The following is an 18,993-nucleotide window of genomic DNA, read 5'->3' on the forward strand; positions in this document are numbered from 1 at the left end:
CCTCTCCTCTTTCTTCCGTTGTGTACACATTTGCCTGCTGTTTCTTCACTTTCAGCTTTGTTGCTACTGTTACTGGTAAACATACTTGGGGAAGAGTAGTGTACGTGTTAGCTCTCCTTAGAGAACTATATTAGTAATGTGATATGCTAGTCGATGAACCAGGAAGTGCAACTGGCTGTTGAAAAAACAGTGAAACTGACTGTAGACAGTGCTATCAAATGCACACAAAGGAAAGAAGAAATGCATGTAGCTGCCAAGTTTTGTATAGCTCCATGTGGGCTATTGTATGCAAATTACTTGCAAATTAGCTCATTAGGGTTGCATATTTGCAAATAATTTTTATATGCCTATAAACTTTAGGTTAAGTTCCATACACTGCTACAAGTAATGGCAGGGAAAGAACATGAAGATGCAGCTGCTTGACGGGTGCTGAAGTGTGTGTGGGTAGTAGGAAGCTATGGAACCTGGGTTTGTGCTAGTGGCTGTGGACTGTCAGAGAGGCTGGTTGGGTGGAGTTGTCTTGGGGTAAGGTAGGTTAGGTTTATGGACGTGTCTGGGTGGTAGGTGAGGGTAACTGGGGCCTGGTCTACACTGGGGGGGAATCGATCTAAGATATGCAACTTCAGCTAAGAGAATAGCGTAGCTGAAGTCGACGTATCTTAGATTGACTTACTTCGCGTCCTCGCAGCACGGGATTGACGGCCGCCGCTCCCCTGTCAACTCCGCTTCCGCCTCTCGCCCTTGTGGAGTTCCGGAGTCGACGGAGAGCGCGTTCGGGGATTGATGTATTGTGTCTAGACGAGACGCGATAGATCGATCCCTGATAGATCGATCCGGCAGGTAGTGTAGACGTACCCTGGGAGCTGTAGGGAGAGATGGGGTAGCTAAGAGAAGGTAGGTCAGCGGGTTGTCCAAGGGTGGGAACTGGAGGGAGAAATTTGGGGGGGATGTCTGGAGGGAGTAAGAGAAAATGAGTAAGCTCAGGATCTGGATAAAGGTCTGGGTTGGGTAGTGGAGGGAGAGAATTGTGAGCAGCTGGCTTTGTAGAGGAAACCCAGGAAGGTAACTGGGGGAAACTAGGTTTATTGGGGTATCCATGGGAGAGCTGGTAGCAGCTATGTTTGTGGAGGATGTCCCGGAGAAGGTGAGTGCCACTGAATGGCTGGGAAGGGCTGGATGGGGTTGATGTTAGTCCCCATTGCCTTTAGTTGCAGCCTCTTGCCTGTTTCTTTCCGTCTTTCAGATACAGCAGGGAGCACAGTAGAGAGGCTGCTTGGCTGCCATATCAGCAGGTAGGACAGCAGTCTCTGGTAGCCCTGAGTTGCAATTGCAGCCCATATTTGTAGCCCAACTGAATGTATGGCCTGCAGGAATGTATAAATAGAGCCCTGCAAATCCGCGGATATCCACTTTGTCTGTGGACCATTTTTGCGGATCGCAGTTTGGATGCGGATACAAATTTTTGTATCCACGCAGGGCTCTACGCATAAAGTGCAGCCTTCATGTGTGTGTCACAAGAGAAGTATGCCACTTGGCAAGTCTGAATGCAGGGAAACTGTTTTTTCCCCTTTTATCTTATTTCAGTTGTAGTAATCTTAATTGTGACTTGTAACAGTAATACAAAATTTGAGCAGGAAATGTAATTTTTCATGTTGTCCCTTTTCATAAGGCTCTTCATATTTAATCTAATTCCTAAAATCAGGTTTCTCTGACAATAGGAATACTGAAGCATCTTTATTGTGTCCAAGCAAATAAACAATCCAGCATGACTCAGAGGAATATATTTTCTGTGCTGTCAGTAATACAAAGGTCTTATTGGATCAGATTGAAAGTACAGAGAACTTTGAAGCTAAGTTGCTTAGATGTAGCTGAGGTCTAAAGCCAGAGATACAGATTCCATTACTGTTTGTTGCTGTGGGGTTATGAAAAGTATATTGTTTATTATAACTAAGCTCTGTGTATTCCCCTGGCCCATCCTCTTGAAATATTTAAAAGCCTGCTGTTAATAACTGTTTTATACTCCTCTCAGGAACGTGCTGTATGCTTTGGCCTGGTCTACACTACGACTTTAATTCGGATTTAGCTGCTTTAATTCGAATTAACGCTTGACCCGTCCACACAACGAAGCCATTTAATTCGAATTAAAGAGCCCTTTAATTCGATTTCTGTACTCCTCCTCGACGAGAGGAGTAGCGTCAAAATCGGTATTGTTAATCCGAATTAAGGTTAGTGTGGCCGCAATTCGAAGTTATTGGCAATTCAATGTTATTGGCTACCCACAATGCAACGCTCTGGAAATCGATGCTACTACGGTAGCTTGGACGCACACCACCGAATTAATGGTGCCTAGTGTGGCCGAATACATTCGAATTTATAAAATCGGTTTCCTAAATTCGAATTATATAAATTCGGATTAATCCTGTAGTGTAGACATACCCTTTGTTCAGAGTTTTCCAGGCACCACCCTCTCAAAAGGATGGCTGACTGAATTACTCTGAAGACGTCTTAGACAGTGGTGCTTATGTAGTAAAAGAGCTGTGTGGTGTTAGATTTAAAGATTTGTAGTTAAGAATTGTTACACTGTTCAGTTTTAAATACATGCTCTGCAAAAAGAAAGTAGATTATTTTTTTCAAACTCACATTTTTGAGTTGTTATAGAACTTTGAAGCTTATAGCCGTTGTAATATTTAAATCTCTTGATTGAAATATCTTGTTTAGATTAAAAAAGATCAACACTTTAATTCATGCCTTTTACTGGTGGTTCTGAGAAGTTTAGTTCTCAGTGTCTGAGAAATTACATTTTGTTTACTTTTTATTGATCATTTTCACAGAATAAATCTTTAACTGGAAGTCTGTTTATATTTCATCACTTTATGATTGTGTGTCAGGCCTAAGTTATCTGGGGACTTTGCCAATAGTTTTTACAAGGTTCACTGCCTATTAATTCTTTTATTTATTTAAAATTTTTGGCACAACTGGGCAGGTAGACTTTCACGCTCCTGGAGAGATAAACGTTACAGTAAGTCTTCAGAAATGGCTCAAAGCAATGTTTGTGAAGATTATTAGTAATTTCAGGTTGTCTTGCATTGCAATAAAGCATTTAATTTATAAGTGAACAACAGTGTTTTTTATCAGCTTTGAGAGCTAAGTCATAAGGTCTCTATTTCTGCTGCTCTTATTGATCGCTCCCTTTCCTTGACTCTGTTTTTCCCTTTACTTCTGTAGTCCTGTACTTTATACACCTCTACCTCGATATAACGCTGTCCTCGGGAGCCAAAAAATCTTACTGCGTTATAGGTGAAACCGCGTTATATCGAACTTGCTTTGATCCACCAGAGTGCGCAGCCCCCCCTGCCACCCCCCCCCCCCCCCGGAGCACTGCTTTACCGCGTTATATCAGAGTTCGTGTTCTATCGGGTCGCATTATATCGGGGTAGAGGTGTGCTCATTTTATTCATCAGTCTCTGAACATTCCTTCAGTCTTTGCAACAGTTTTCCCTCTCCTCCTGCTGTTAGTGATCTCCAAAGTTCTGTACTTAGGTGCCTCTTTTCCTTCTGTGTTATATCATTGATGACCTTATTGCTCACACAGTCTCAACTACCAGTGCCAGTTGTGTATCTTTCTTTCATTTTCCAGTCTGACATCTAACTTTTTAACCCTATTCTGGATCCACTGCCAGCTCCTGAACTCTGTTGCTACTGACAGTACCATCTCCTTGTTTCTTAGGCTTGCAGCCTCCAAAGTAATTTTAAACTTATTTCCCCAAGCAAGGCAGATGCCAAGTCCTGCTTATAGCTTCTCCACAACATGTCAAAAGTAAGTTTTAAAATATTTCGACTTTAAGGCTCAGTCTACACTAGATAGGTTCTATTCTGGAGTTAGTCCTGGCAGCTATGACTGTTTCTGGTGGATTCTGGGATGTTAACAATCTCTCAGAATGCCCACCAGCTCCCATAATACTTGGTAACTTTTTCCATAACCCTGTCATATAGCAGTGGCTTGAGGGAGAGCCTGGTATTGATGTGATCCAAATGTTTCCAGACACCTGGTTTGTATGGTGGACATGTTGCACTGTTGCAAAAAGCAGTGCATTTACCTAGTCTAGACTGAGCTTAAAAGTCAAAACAGCTTTTGCTGATGTTGTGGAGTAACTACCAGCCAGACTTGGTGACTCTGTGTGTGTGTGTGTGTGTGTGTGTGTGTGTGTGTGTGTGTGTGTGTGTGTGTGTGTGTGGAGAATCCTACTGCATTCATCATCTTTGTGTGTGTGGCCTCTGCCTCATGCATTAGTCACTCTACACCAGTGGTTCCCAAACTTTAACAACCTGTGAACCCCTTTCACTAAAATGTCAAGTCTCACAAACCCCCTCCTAAAAATGAATATTTCCAGGGATTTTCTCCTTCACCTGAGTATAAATTATAAAAGCAGTGATCTTGGAAATATAAAATTTTTTTGACATGCTTATTACACACTATTAATTATTTATCATTACAGTATTTTTATTACATTATGAAAACGGCAACACTCTTCCAAGATCTCACTTTCATAGCTTGTATCACTTTGAATAAGCCTGTTATAAGACAAGGCTCCCATCCTTCATCAAGGAGTATCAGATGTGAAACAGTGTGAAGGTATTTAAGAAGCCAACTCAAAGAATTCCTCCTACACAAGCATTCAGGTCTTGAGCAGTCCAGGCAAACAGCGCATGTTACAACAAAGCTTAAACTTGTTCTTCATAATAATTTTAAAGACAATACTAGCTGCCTATTTACTTTTAAAAACAGCAAAAAATATCCACCTCCCTTTCCATTTCTTATAAGGAGTCTTGAAGTTTAAATCTCCTCAGTGTGATGGATATGCTTGCTTTGATCTGCTTTGCTCTTTGAAGTTCAGGGGCTCTGGGCTGCTGGCCCCATGGTGCCTAGGGTTCCTAGGGACAGCTCTGTCCACCATTAGGGATTTTTTTCCCCAAGAACCCCCTATAACATTTCACGAACCCCCAGTGGTTCACGAACCCCAGTTTGGGGAACACTGGTCTACACATTCCACCAGGTATATTTAATTTGGGACATCCTTTCCAAAAGACAGTATGGGTTAGGACAGGGGTAGGCAACCTATGGCACACGTGCCGAAGGCGGCACACGAGCTGATTTTCAGTGGCACTCACACTGCCCGGCTCCTGGCCACCGGTCCGGAGGGCTCTGCATTTTAATTTAATTTTAAATGAAGCTTCTTAAACATTTTAAAAACTTTATTTACTTTACATACAACAATAGTTTAGTTATATATTATAGACTTATAGAAAGAGACCTTCTAAAAACGTTAAAATGTATTACTGGCACGTGAAACCTTAAATTAGAGTGAATAAATGAAGACTCTGCACACCACTTCTGAAAGGTTGCTGACCCCTGGGTTAGGAAATGAGACTTGGGGTCTGCAAAATTAGAGATCTGGGTTCTAATTTCCAGCTCTACCTGATTTGACCTTGTGCAACTTCTTAGCAGCTAACCTCTACCCCTTTACCTTTTAAAAGAGGCCCTCATTTCCTGAGCAGCCCCAAAATCCACATAGCCTAGCTTTCCAGACTGATAAATAAATAAGGCCATGCTTTCCAAAAGCAGTTGACCTGCTTGGCACAGCTGCTGGTTTCTTACGTATCATAAAAAGCAGGAAAATACACACTATTTTTTTCCCCTTCGGAATTTAACATTAGGAAATAAGTGACACAATTTAATGACTGAGAAGTAGTAAAGCTGGCACTGTGCACTAATAATCCATAGTCACTGTTCTCTTTAGCATCCTTGCTGATTTTTTTTCAATATTTGTAGCCTTGATAAACTAGATTTTATTCAAATGGAAGTCTGATGCTTATTGAAGTAGAGAGCAATTATGTGAATTTGAAGAACTTTGCCTCCCATTTCTTGATACATTTGGATAAAGAATGCTGAGAGAGATCAAATAATGAGACTTCCATTCCACCTGACATTTCTGCTTTTCCCCTCCCTCTTCCTCCATGCCCTCTCCTTCCCTTTTTGACTTGTTAGTGTATGTCAATTTTATTATTATTATTAACCATGCACTAACATGTTATGCCTGTGTAATATTGTCTGATTGTATACTGTCTCGTCTTGCAGATTTGATGAGTTGAAAAGTTGTATAATTGCATAATTTTATTGGTTATCCCTGTGAAATGTGTTTGGTAATATATACAATCTAAGTCCTTTACCCTTTGTATTTTTGTTTATGAAAATTCATTAAAACATCACAAATGTAGATAATTTAAAATCCTTAATCTAGTTAACTTTTTTGTTCTAAACCCTTTAAAATAGAAATCAATTAATAAAAATTGTCCATATAATTTTTTTTGTAGTATGAATCAGAGAAGTATATGAATTAGGGCTGTCAGACAATTAAAAAATATAATCGTGATTAAGTGCGAGATTAAAAAAAAGTTTCAATTAATTGCTGTTTTAATTGCATTGTTAAACAGTAATAGAATACCATTTATTTAAATATTTTGAATGTTTTTCTACGTTTTAAAATATATTGATTTCAATTACAATGCAGAATACAAACATCCCCAAATAGTTATAATTTTATATTGGTATTCTATTGTTTAGCAGTGTGATTAAAACTACGATTAATTGTGACTAATTTTTTAAATCTAGTTAATTTGTTTTACATTAATCACTTGAGTTAACTGCTATTAATTGACAGACCTAATATTAGTCTCAAACTTAGAGGACAGCAGAAAATGTTGTTTGATGAATCAGCTTAGAAAAGCAGAAACTGGAATATTGTGTGTGTGTGTGTGTGTGTGTGTGTGTATATGTATATGTGTATATATGTGTATATACGCAAACACAAACCTCCGAGTATTCTGTAGGGCAGTGGTCCCCCCCTTAACTGTAATGTAATCTGTCCGTGCTCCCTGGAAGCTGGGGACAGGAGAGGGGCTGAGGCCAGGGCCAGAGCTGTGGCCAGGAACCAGGATTGGGGGCCAGGGCTGTGGCCGGATCTGCGGCTAGGGGCAGGGCCAGAGCAGAGCTGGGGCAGAGTGCGGGTGGGTGGCACTCCCTCTCCCCCCCACCCCCGAATGTTCCTCTGTACTCCCCTAGGTGGGCATGGCCCACAGTTTGGGGACCACTGATGTAAGGAATTGAAAAGGTGTTACTAGCGAGTATTCGTTTGCTGTGAGATTACTGCACTTCACTGTTTTGACAATAGCATCTTGCTGCATAGGTTCACTTTATTTAACTAGTTGTAGGTTTAGAAATATTTAAATCCTTTTAGAGGTTTAGGAGGGTTGATACAGGGTTTTAGTTATCCTGCCTTTAGAAATGTGAACTTAATGCTGTTTAACGTATGTTAAAATATGTTCTGCATATATGGTATTTTGTAAGTGGGAGGTGGAGGAGGAGTGGCTATTTTTAACTTGTGCATTTCCTGACTTTTATTTTAATCATGCAACTTTTAGTATCACATGAATGTAGTTTTTTCATGTAATAGAATTCACAATAGAAGTTTAAAAGTTTTAGTAGTAAAATGTTTCGTTTTATTCTTTTTCTTTTTTTCTTAACAGACTGAGTTAGGTCATAGAGATAAGTGTGGCACAAACAAGGGAAGATGAAAATGCATAGTGCAGTCTAATGCCCAGAGTAGAAAATCTAGGGGGGGAAAAAGAGATTTTCTTCAAATTCTAACAATTTTAGGTGATTTTGTTACAATATGTTCAAAACGTTATGTTGATGTCCTTTTAAATGACAGAATATTTACACTACAATATGCAGTTATGAAATCCAAGGTTTCTTCACACCACCTTTTTTACATCTTCATTTTCTTTTTGCCCTTATACTGAGGAATAATTTTACATGAGAGAATTATGCTCTGGTAATGCCTTATTGAAACCAATCTCTCTGAAGATCATCCCAACAGCAGCTCCTTTTCCTGCCTGAGCCCACTAATCAAACGTATATCGTGATGTGTCATAGGAAATGGGATTAATTAAGCTAAAAATATTAGCAGATGCCAGTGAGAGTGCTTGTGGTTTTTTTTCAAAGTTTTACTACTTTCTAAGCCAACCAATTTTTTCCCCCCAAATGTAGTGCATGCCATTTTTGAAGTTTCAAAGTTAACGACTTTTGAGTTATCTGCATGGAGGGGAAGCTGGTCAGAATGAATATGTGGGGAAAGTGTCATGTGGATTGAGGGTGTTGTGGTTTTGAAGACGTTCATAATTCAAGGAGGCAGATTGCAGTTCGTTTTAAAATTAATCATCAAGCAGATAGTCTCATTTCAAAAAGTGAACATGTACAATTCTGAATGCGTCAAAATCGGGTAATAGCGAAAAAATCACAATCTTAACTATAGCTGAAGCTACCAGGCTGAAATAAATATTCCCTTTTTTTTACGTGAAAAGGGAGGCATGGATAAATTGTGAGAGTCATTGTAGACGTAGTAACTAAATGTTATGGTGAATGATCCCCCAGGGGAGAAACAGTAGGATCAGAAAAGGGGAGGACAAAGCCCTGGGGAACATCAACTAGAGGAGATAGAGCCCTCAGAAGAGATGTTGAAAGAGCTGGCAGAGGTAAAACAAGAACCTATAGAGCAGGCTATTCTATAAGCCTTAGAAGAAAAGGTTTGGTTGGAGAAAGAGATTAACAGCATTGAAGGATGCAAAAAAGTTAATGTCCTATTACTTAAACAAAGCCTTAGACTTGTGTACACTATACATTTTTATTGATTTAACTAAAATTGGTTTAGCAAGTGATTTAGTTAAATCAGTTCAAACCCCATGTGTGGACTTTATTTTGGTTTGAGTGCCTTATATCAATTTAGCTTAGGTCTGTAAGGAATCTCTGATATACTCTTAAACTGAACAGTGTGTCCTCCCAACAAGTGCCAGTTTAACTAAATCAGTTGCTAAACCAATTTTGGTTAAATTTTACATTTTTAGAGCAGTAATTTTTTGCTAAAGTTAAAGGCTAGAAATCAAAAACATCTTGCAAGAAAAGAACTCACAGGTGCAGTGCTTGCTGAAGGAGTTCAGAGGTATAGGAGGAGAGAGTGGCAAGGCTGAGAATGTATGGATTGGTACTAGAGGGTTTTTAGGATAAAGGGACACTAGAATATGTTTGAATTCAGAGGGAGTAGTGCCTCATGTGGGAATGATATTGGGAGCAAAGGAAAGACAGGAGTAGGAGAATAAGCTGATAAGCAGATCCAGATTTCTGTGTGTGGAGTTGAATATTAACTTATTGACCAAAGAAGTGTATACAGGTTGAGGCTCGAGGAACAATATATCTTGGTTTCGTCTAAAATAAATAGTATTGTTACATTTGCTCTTAATTATATTCATTCATACAGCTAAGCTAGAATATCATCAGCACTTGGCTTTCTTTTAAACATTGTAACTGGGAATTACACTTAGTGGCGTGCCAAAAAAAAAAAGAAAATCCAGTCTAAAAACCCCAAGTTAATGAATGATACAAACTTGTTGCAGTCAGCCACGATGTGCAGTCATTGGTACATGTAAGTTCATTTGTTAACACTGATGCAGGCCTCGGTATTCTTGACTTCCTGAAGAAGAAAACAATATATGAATAGCCCAAGGAAGCCTGACTTATTACAGGGCTAACTTCATCCAATCATGAGCCCAGAATATTTCTCATGTATATAATAATAATTGATAAACTGTAATGGGTTGTCTCTAATATACTGATCCTGAGATTATTGCAATTTTTTTAAAATTATTAACTCTGAACATAACATTATCTTCTTGCCTTTGGAAGATCACCTTGATAAAAGCAGAGCAATATAAAGCACATTGGAGACGTTATTGGGCATCTTTTCAGTATTTTATTTCTTTCCAGTGTGTGTGTTTGTGTTTTTTAAACAACACTTTTCTGGCATTTCCATGTGTATGTTCTTTTAAATTGTGTGTTCAAAGTATTATGCTCTAAAATAATGGATATTCATGATGTGGAAAATGCAATACTTGATTCAGGGCTTGTCTACACTATCACCTGGGGTCGATCTAAGATACACAACTTCAGCTATGTACTTAGATCTACTTAGTGCGGTGTCTTCACTGCGGTAAGTCGACAGCTGATGCTCTTCTGTCGACTCCACTTACGCTTCTCGTTCTGGTGGAATACCGGAGTCGACGGCAGAGCGCTCAGCGGTTGATTTATCTCATCTATACTATATGTGATAAATCGACCCCCGCTGGATCGATCACTTCCTGCCCATCCAGCGGGTAGTGTAGACAAGCCCTCAGTAACGTAAACATCAAGATAAAAGGGAAGGCGAAACTGCGAGGAGCAGACCTGCATTAAACAGACATAGGCAGTCGTACACTCTGTAGGAAAACATTATTATGAATGTTTGAAAGATTGAAAAGGATTAAAATCAGAGGGAATAATGAATTTTCAAATACATAATTATATGGGGAATCGTAAGCAGATTCATATTTATTCAATGGAAAATGTTACTACACCTCTACCCCCATATAATGCTGTCCTCGGGAGCCAAAAAATCTTACCGTGTTATAGGTGAAACCGCGTTATATCGAACTTGCTTTGATCCGCCGGAGTGCGCAACTCCGCCCTCCCCGGAGCACTGCTTTACCGCGTTATATCAGAATTCGTGTTATATAGGGGTAGAGGTGTATTATATCTTTTTAAATAGAAAGTAGGGCTGTCAATTAACTCATGTGATTAACTAAAAAAAATGAATCATGATTAATCACACTTATAAAAATAGAATACCAATTGAAATGTATTAAATGTTTTTCTACATTCTCAATATTGATTTCAATTACAACACAGAATACAAAGTGCACAGTGCTCACTTTATATTATTATTTATTACAAATATATGCACTTTAAAAACAATAAACAAAAAAACAGTATTTTTCAATTCACCTCATACGAGTACTGAAGGTGCAGTCTCTTTATTGTGAAGGTGTAACTTACAAATGCAGAACTTTTTTGGTTACATAACTGCACTCAAAAACAAAACAGCGTAAAACTTTAGAGCCTACAAGTCCACTCAGTCCTACTTCTTATTCTGCCAATCGCTAAGACAAACAAGTTCGTTTACATTGACGGGAGATACTGCTGCCTGCTTCTTATTTACAAGGTCACCTGAAAGTGAGAATAGGCATTCACATGGCACTTTTGTAGCCAGCATTGAAAGGTATTTACATGCCAGATATGCTAAACATTCGTATGTCCCTCCATGCTTCATCCACCATTCCAGAGGACATGCTTCCATGCTGATGATGCTCATTAAAAATATAATGCGTCAATTAAATTTGTGACTGTACTCCTTGGGGGGAGAATTGTATGTCTCCTGCTCTGTTTTATACGCATTCTGTATATATTTCATGTTATAGTAGTCTTGGAGGATGACCCAGCACATGTTCGTTTTAAGAACACTTTCACAGCAGATTTGACGAAACGCAAAGAAGGTACCGATGTGAGATTTCTAAAAATAGTTAAAGCACTCGACACAAGGTTTAAGAATCTGAAGTGCCGTCCAAAATCTGAGAGGGACGGGATGTGGAGCATGCTTTTAGAAGTCTTAAGAGAGCAACACTGTGATGCAGAAACTACACAACCCAAACTACCAAAAAAGAAAATCAATCTTCTGCTGGTGATATCTGACTCAGATAATGAAAATGAACATGCGTCAGTCCGCACTTCTTTGGATCGTTATCAAGCAGAACCCATCATCAGCATGGAAGCATGTTCTCTGGAATGGTGGTTGAAGTATGAAGGGACATATGAATCTTTAGCGCATCTGGCACATAAATATCTTGCAACAACAGCTACAACTGTGCCATGCGAACACCTGTTCTTGCTTTCAGGTGACGTAAAAAAGAAGCAGGCAGGCGGCATTGTCTCCTGCAAATTGTAACGAAACTTGTTTGTCTGAGTGATTGACTAACGAAGTAGGACTGAGTGGACTTGTAGGCTCTACAGTTTTACATTTTTATTTTTTAATGCAGTTTTTTTGTACATAATTCTACATTTGTAAGTTCAACTTTCATGGTAAAGAGATTGTACTACAGTACTTGTATGAGTTGAATTAAAAAAAAACAATTTTTTTGTTTTTTACAGTGCACATATTTGTAATAAAAAATAAAGTGAGCACTCTACACTTTGTATTGTGTTGTAATTGAAATTAATATATTTGAAAATGTAGTAAACATCCAAAAATATTTAAAATAAATGGTATTCTATTGTTAACAGCGTGATTAATCGCAAATAATGTTTTTAATTGCGCAATTAATTGCGATTAATTTTTTAATTGCTTGACAGCTCTAATAGAAAGTCTTTGTTTCTATATCTAAAGTAGCTAGTTTGTGCAGCGTTATTTTTGGTTTTGGTAAAATACAGAACCTCACACTTTGAACTAAGACTATGTATAAAATTTGGCATTTTTCCCCCCTCTTACAGAAAATGCTGGAACAGGAGAGATGAGTACTCCTTTCACTAAGGCCTAGAATTGCCTGTTGAACAACAGTCCTGATCAGGCAATATACGAATGGCCCAAGGAAGCCACCAAATAGATTTTCAGGTTTTACATGACCTGCGACAAAAATTTCCGGAGGTACCTGAAGTTGTTGTGTCCAGATGCATGTTACAGGTCAGTGTCCTTTTACTACTCTATATTTATGTGTTGCCATTTATTGTAGGTATTACAAGTAACTGCCACAAGCTTTCCCTCTAATCTGCCATGGTTGGATGGAACTGTTGATAGCAGTTTATATTTTTGGCTTCCTTCTGTTTGCTTTAAAACAAGGAAAGTCTCAAATCAGTTTCCAGCTTTTTCATAGTGTATTCTCTCATGATGTTTCTTAAAATTGAGGAATTTAAATTTCTTCATATGTTGGCATTCATATTTTGTACTGTTTACATTGGGAATCTAAAAGTTTCCATTATAAATACTTTTATTCTCAAGGACTTATAATGTGGCTGAAAATTCATTCTAGAGTGAAACTTAATGAACACTGCAGATTGAGAGAACTAGTTTGACCATTTTTAAGTTGCAAGAAGGCAAAAGTTCAACCCTACCCTTATTTTTGTGAGGTCTTAAGCTACTCGTATAAGGAGCAGGCAAAAAAATTTATTTTTCCACCTTCCACTCCCCTCTCGTCATTTTGCTGAAGTAGGAAAATTACTCCTGGAGGAATCCTGCGCTACTGCACATGTGCATAATTAATGAGCCATGCATATTTTTAATTTTTTGCGCAGAAAAAAGCTGCCTAAATGTTGCTACAGTTCCACCTTTTGCCCACCAGTGGGTGCTGTGGTGATAGAACAAAGCAGCAGCTCCCAGCTAGCTAGGGAAGAGAGAGAGCCTGCCTTCTTTACAGTGCCTATCAGGCCAGGTCAGGAGACGGGCTATGGGGAGACAGATGGCGTGGGGTGCTGTGGGGGTCAGACGGGCTCATAAGGGCTAGTGGGGGAGGACAGACTGGGCAGGGGCTGAATGGGAGTGGAGGCACAGGGCCACAGGGAGAAAGGTGCAGGGCCACATGGTGATGCGGGAGGAGGTGCAGAGCTACATAGGGACAGGGGAGTGGCTGGATGGGGGCACAGACACACATGGGGACTGGGGAGGGAGTACAGAGCCACATGGGGACAGGAGAGGAGGTACAGAGCCACATGGGGATGGGGGAGTGGGTGTCTGAGTGGGGGTGGAGTGACACATAGGGGGTGCAAGGACACATGGGGATAGGGGCAGATGTGCCTGACTGAATAGGAGAGGTTAGGGGTCAGTCAGGGTCTGCATGGGGGAAGTTCCCTAACAATCACTCCTCGTCCCCCCGAAAAACCTGTTACATAATTTTCCCACCCCTATTCAACCACTCTCCAAGTTCACACCCAGGCTCCTTCCCAACAATTTACTTCCCTCTCCCTCAGCTCCTCTGTTATCCCTGACTAAACCTTTGCACTGCTTCTGAGGGGTGCGGGAAATACGGTTTTGTATTGTAGTTTAAATGAATTATTACTCAGAGTTCTGTATTAATATGCATAGTAAGGAATCTGTTTGTCAAAAAACATTTCCTGAATCTTTTTTGTTGTTTGTATTGTTACAGACATACTTGCTGACAGCTATTTTGAAATAAATGATCAAAATTAATTGAAACTGGTGTGATTATATTGTGTAATTTTGACAAATAAAATATTTAGACCTTTGCAGAATTTTAAGAAATTTTTTGTTGCAGAATTTTTAATTTTTTGGCACAGAATTCCCCCAGGAGTAGAAAATGGACCAACCCATGGAGTTGCCATAGTTGCTCTCCAAATTGCATGGCACCATGCTTGTGCTTAAGACTGGCCCTACGAAGTACTAATTTTTTTTTAATTTCAAATGCTGTTTAGTTCTTCTAACATTAAAAATGGTATATTGGGGTGAGGTGATACATTGGCTTAGTCACGTGCATTATATCTTCACCTTCTGGAATCTGTTTGTGATAGGTCGTACCCTAGGCAGCCTCCTCCTCATCACAAAATTTGATATGGTTGATTTTTCTACTGAGGGAGAGGCCTGGAACCAGAAAATTAGGTCTGGCAGATAGATAACAGAAGTGTGTGGCAGAAGTGTGCAAGAAATAGTACCCCAGTCCCCTGCACTGCTGTTGTTCGTCACCTTGCAGTTTTTTTAAAATTTGTTTTCGTAGGGTAGGTCATGTGTTCGTAATATGGACAATTGCATTTCTCTAAAGTTTTTAAATGACGGAGTTATTTAGCTTTAAATACATAATGTAAAGTAATTAATGTTATGAGTTCCATAAATGGGGTTCTCCAGTGGGGAGTGCTAGGGTCCTCCAGTGGCTTGGGCTGCAGTGGACTCCATTTCCTGGGAAGTTGTGATTCCTTCCAAGTACAGAGAGGCAGAAAATACTCAGCAGCTGTTACTGCAGCAACAAGAGCTCTTTGGATCTGCTCTGGTAGCATAGTGACTCGGGCAGGGCTAGAAGCTCAAAATTCCCTAATGTTGGCAGCCCCAGATCTGGTGGCTGGTGGAAGGCATCTGGCTGAGCTGACTCCATAGATACACACACAGATGGAATTCTACCAGGTCAGTGATTTTCTTTGTAGTTTTTAATATGCTCTAATTTGACTAAGATAACAGTGAGGCTCCAACTATTTCAATATTAGCTTTTTTTAAAAAGGACAACTTAGTCTCACTTAAGCCAGGAAGTTCTGAGTTAAGACTGATAGAGAAGTCTTAAGGTAGCACTTTCAAGTCCATATATGGTACTGGTGAGTGAATTTTATCTCTTGTACACTTGGGTACAGTGGAGTTTTGAATTGTCTAAATATTATGACTATTGTATAAGTCTGATTTTTGTTTATTTTACGTTTATTTTAACATACTTTTTCTCAAGTGGGCTGAGCTTTGGAAGATAGTTTCCCTATTTTTTTTTCCATAATAGACCTCTGATTTGGCCCTTTCCTTATCGCTCCTGCCACTTCCTGAGTGTGTTAATCTGCTCTTGTAAAGAGGACCTTCTTCTTCGAGAAGGCTCTGCATATTCCCACTTCTGGATATTATACTGCCTAGTGGTGCTGAATGGTAGAAACTTTTCCAAGCGTTGTCCATTAGAGCACTCTCATGCCCCCTTTCTACCCCTCCCCTCAGCATCTCCAAAAGTTCTGAAGGCATAACTATGTAAGGAGTGCAGCGCCCTCTACCACCTCAGTTCGTTCCAAATACTTGCCATTGATGGAAATGAACCTCTCCAGTCCTTTCAGCTGTGAAGTTCTTTCCTTAATTTTTAGTGTTAATTGTTAGTTTTCTTTTGTAGTATAGTGATAAGTATAGGTTGTTAGGTAGTTAGCTCGCTCAGTTCCAGGTTATGGCAGAACTGAAGAAGTGGGATTCAAGAGACTTCGTACCCTGCTATCTTCCTGGCGTTGGATGACCACTCTCCTCCTTGGTGTTCTGTCTACCAGACTTCGACAGCCGGAGCTTTCAAGAAGAGGTATAATAGTTTGCAGGTCCTTCTCCTTAAGGAGGCCCTTGAGGCTATATCCTCCGCGTCTGGGCAGTCAGTTTCTGTCACTTCTTCCAGGAAGTCAAAGCAGCTAAGGGTTCTAGGAAATTGGAACCTTCATTGGGTCCAGCTATAGTTCCCACTGCTCTAGCAGTTAGGCTTTTGAAGTTGGAATCAAGGGACACTCTATTGGCACCAGCTGTCTTAGTTCCAGAGAAGGTGACAACTGTTAGTGCCAAATCCTGCATGTCAGATTTATCAGATCCATCCAATTCTGACAGAGCTTCTAGGGTTCTGAAGTCAAAGGTTCTTTCTAGTCTCGGCTTCAGGAGCCAAGAAGATAGATTTGAGTATTTGGATCCTGTGCCGTCCAAATGTTCGGCTCCGGCCTCAACCCTTGCTCAAGTTTTAGGTTCCAAAGAAGACTTCACTTTGGTAGCTGATGTGCACTGTTTGGCTTCTGAGCATTCCTCATATCTGAGTGAGAAGCAAAGAGACTTGAGAAAGAGACAAGCTTCACCAATTCCAAGGTTGGCATCATCTTCACCTGTAAAGGATCAGTCTGAAGAAGAGGATGAGAAGATATCAGCTCCTCTTTTTGAATAGGAGCATACTATAGACTATGATCATGGTTTATCAGCAGATGAGCATGTGGGCCTCGCTTTTCCCCTTCTGAGAATGCTCTGCAGTTTCACGGTTTGGTGGATCGCATGATATCCACTTTGAATCTGTCTTCTGTGCCTGTGAAGGAGGCATCTAATCCGCTGATTAATATTCTTGGGGTACCTCCAAGAGTATGATGTCCTTACTAATCTTTGATGCTCCAGCCCGCTAAGACTGTTTGGTCCAATCCTGCCAACCTATATCCAAGAAGGCAGACAAATTGCATCAGATACCCTCAGAGAGGTTTTCATATGCACCCTGTACCTAATTCACTGATAGTGGCTGCTGCAAGTAGCAGGTCCAGGTATGGATAGCCACATTTCATCCCAGTGATAGAGAGGGGAAGCCGATTGATTTCCTAGCGAGAAAGGTGTTCTATTCTTCATGTCTTGGTATTAAGGTGACAAATTCCCAAGCTGTTATGGCCTGCTATCTATTCTATCTGTGGGAAAAGTTGGCATTTTGGGGGCGTGATTTGCCAGATGACAAAAGCAGATGGGAAAATGTGATCCTAAAAAAGGGTCAAAATGTGGCAAAGATCATTCTCAGGATTTCCTTTGATGCCTCAGACTCTTCCCTTAACTGCAGAAGCCAATGCTCTACTCTGAGGAGACATGCATAGCTTCATTCCTCCTCTTTGGTTCTGGATACTAGAATTCAAGTGGAAGATCTCCTTCCCTTCAAAGGGGAGATCTTTTCAGTGAAAAGAAAGATGAATTGCTGGAGAAGTTGGAGACAAGATCGAAGGCCCGTTCTTTGGACTTGGTTTCTTCTACTAGCAGGAGATCTGTTCCTTTCTGTTATCAGAGACCGTATAATCCACAGTTGTTTTTGGCTTATTTCTCATAAAATTAAAGACATCAACAGTTCTCAGCAGCCTTCATCATTCCAGAGCAAGCATAAAAAGAAGTCTTTTAAATCAAGGCCTAAATAGATTTGATATGAGGGTTGAGAGTCAAGAGCCAATCAGCAAGGATCCTTCCCTTTCTCTGTTTGGAAACAGGCTAGCCCATTTTATCAGCAAATGGAGGCTTCTCGTGAGAGTATTCTACTTTCAGAAGTGCAGAAGTTGCTTCTCATATCGCTATAGAGGAGGTATCCAAATACAAGATACTTTCTGATACAGTGTCCATCACAAGTTCTTTTCCCTGGGCTCATGCACATCCCTATCTAGGGCAACACAGTCCTCCTTCCTTTCATTGAGGCCCCACCCACACACTTTACAAAGAAGGCAGCCACCCCGAGGTTCCTCCCAACTGACTTGGAATCCTCTGGCTACTGCCCCGAGGCATAGACCATTGATCCTTCTGGACTTGATTGCATGCACTTAGGCACCATCTTCTGGCTTATTACAATGGCAATGTGCAGAGCCACTTGAAGAAATGAAGGTTACTTACATGTAGAGTGCTTTGAGATGGCTCTGCATGTTCATGCTTCCCACCCACCTTCCCTTCTTTCTCAGAGTCCCTTTTTGTTCTGTGGTGGAAGGAACTGAGGAGGTAGAGGGCATTGTGTGTCCTTTATGTAGCAGTGTCTTAAGAACATTTGGAGCCATGGGTGGGAGGGAGGCTTTTCAGAGTGCTCCAATGAGGGGTTCTCAAACTTATTTGATTGCACTCCCCTTCTTTGCTTCTGTAGTATACACCCCCCACCACACAAGTACATATACCAATTTAAAAAAAAATCACCATGTGACTTTCACTGAATATTAAAAAGAGTAAGGCTTTGATTCAAATAAACCCAATGACCCATTGTAATAAAAGCAAAAGCAAAATTGTGATTGAGGTCTATGCTTACAATTTAAATGTGCACACTGTGTCGTAGCAAATGGATTAATGTACAGATGGTCATGACTTTGTATAATGCTGTGCAAGCTTAACAGAAATCCGTCAAAATGCACAGCACCATCTGAGGACCTGATATGTTTGGAGGAATCAGCTTTGCTAGTTATTCATTTCTGTGGGTAAAATTAGTGAAATAAGTTTTGGGGTTTTTTGGCTAAAGCTTCTCATGCTCCTCCCTGAATGCATTCTGCCCCCCCCCAAGGGGGCTCACCCCCAAGTTTGAGAACTTCTGATCCAATAGACACTTCTTGGAGAAGTTCTGCTCTTAGGCACCACTAGGCGGTGTAATACCCCTAAATGTGAATACAGTAACTCCTCGTTAACGTTGTAGTTACGTTCCTGAAAAATGTGACTTTAAGCAAAACGATGTTAAGCGAATCCAATTTCCCCATAAGAATTAATGTAAATGGGGGGGGGGGGTTCCCAGGGAAATTTTTTTCACCAGACAAAAAACTATATATTATAT

The 18,993-nt window shown here is 40.2% G+C and overlaps 1 protein-coding gene across 1 annotated transcript in view; it reads left to right on the forward strand.

Moving 5' to 3' along the window:
* TAB2 (TGF-beta activated kinase 1 (MAP3K7) binding protein 2) overlaps positions 1-18,993 on the forward strand; it is a 125,653-nt gene that overhangs the window by 72,943 nt on the left and 33,717 nt on the right. The window contains exon 2 of the mRNA XM_065401285.1: positions 12,470-12,659. Within this exon, the coding sequence (XP_065257357.1) occupies positions 12,598-12,659 (62 nt within the window). The 5' untranslated portion in view covers positions 12,470-12,597. The remainder of the gene's footprint in view (positions 1-12,469; positions 12,660-18,993) is intronic.

The sequence above is a fragment of the Emys orbicularis genome, chromosome 3 (genome assembly GCF_028017835.1).
Source record: "Emys orbicularis isolate rEmyOrb1 chromosome 3, rEmyOrb1.hap1, whole genome shotgun sequence".
Classification (NCBI taxonomy): domain Eukaryota; kingdom Metazoa; phylum Chordata; order Testudines; family Emydidae; genus Emys; species Emys orbicularis.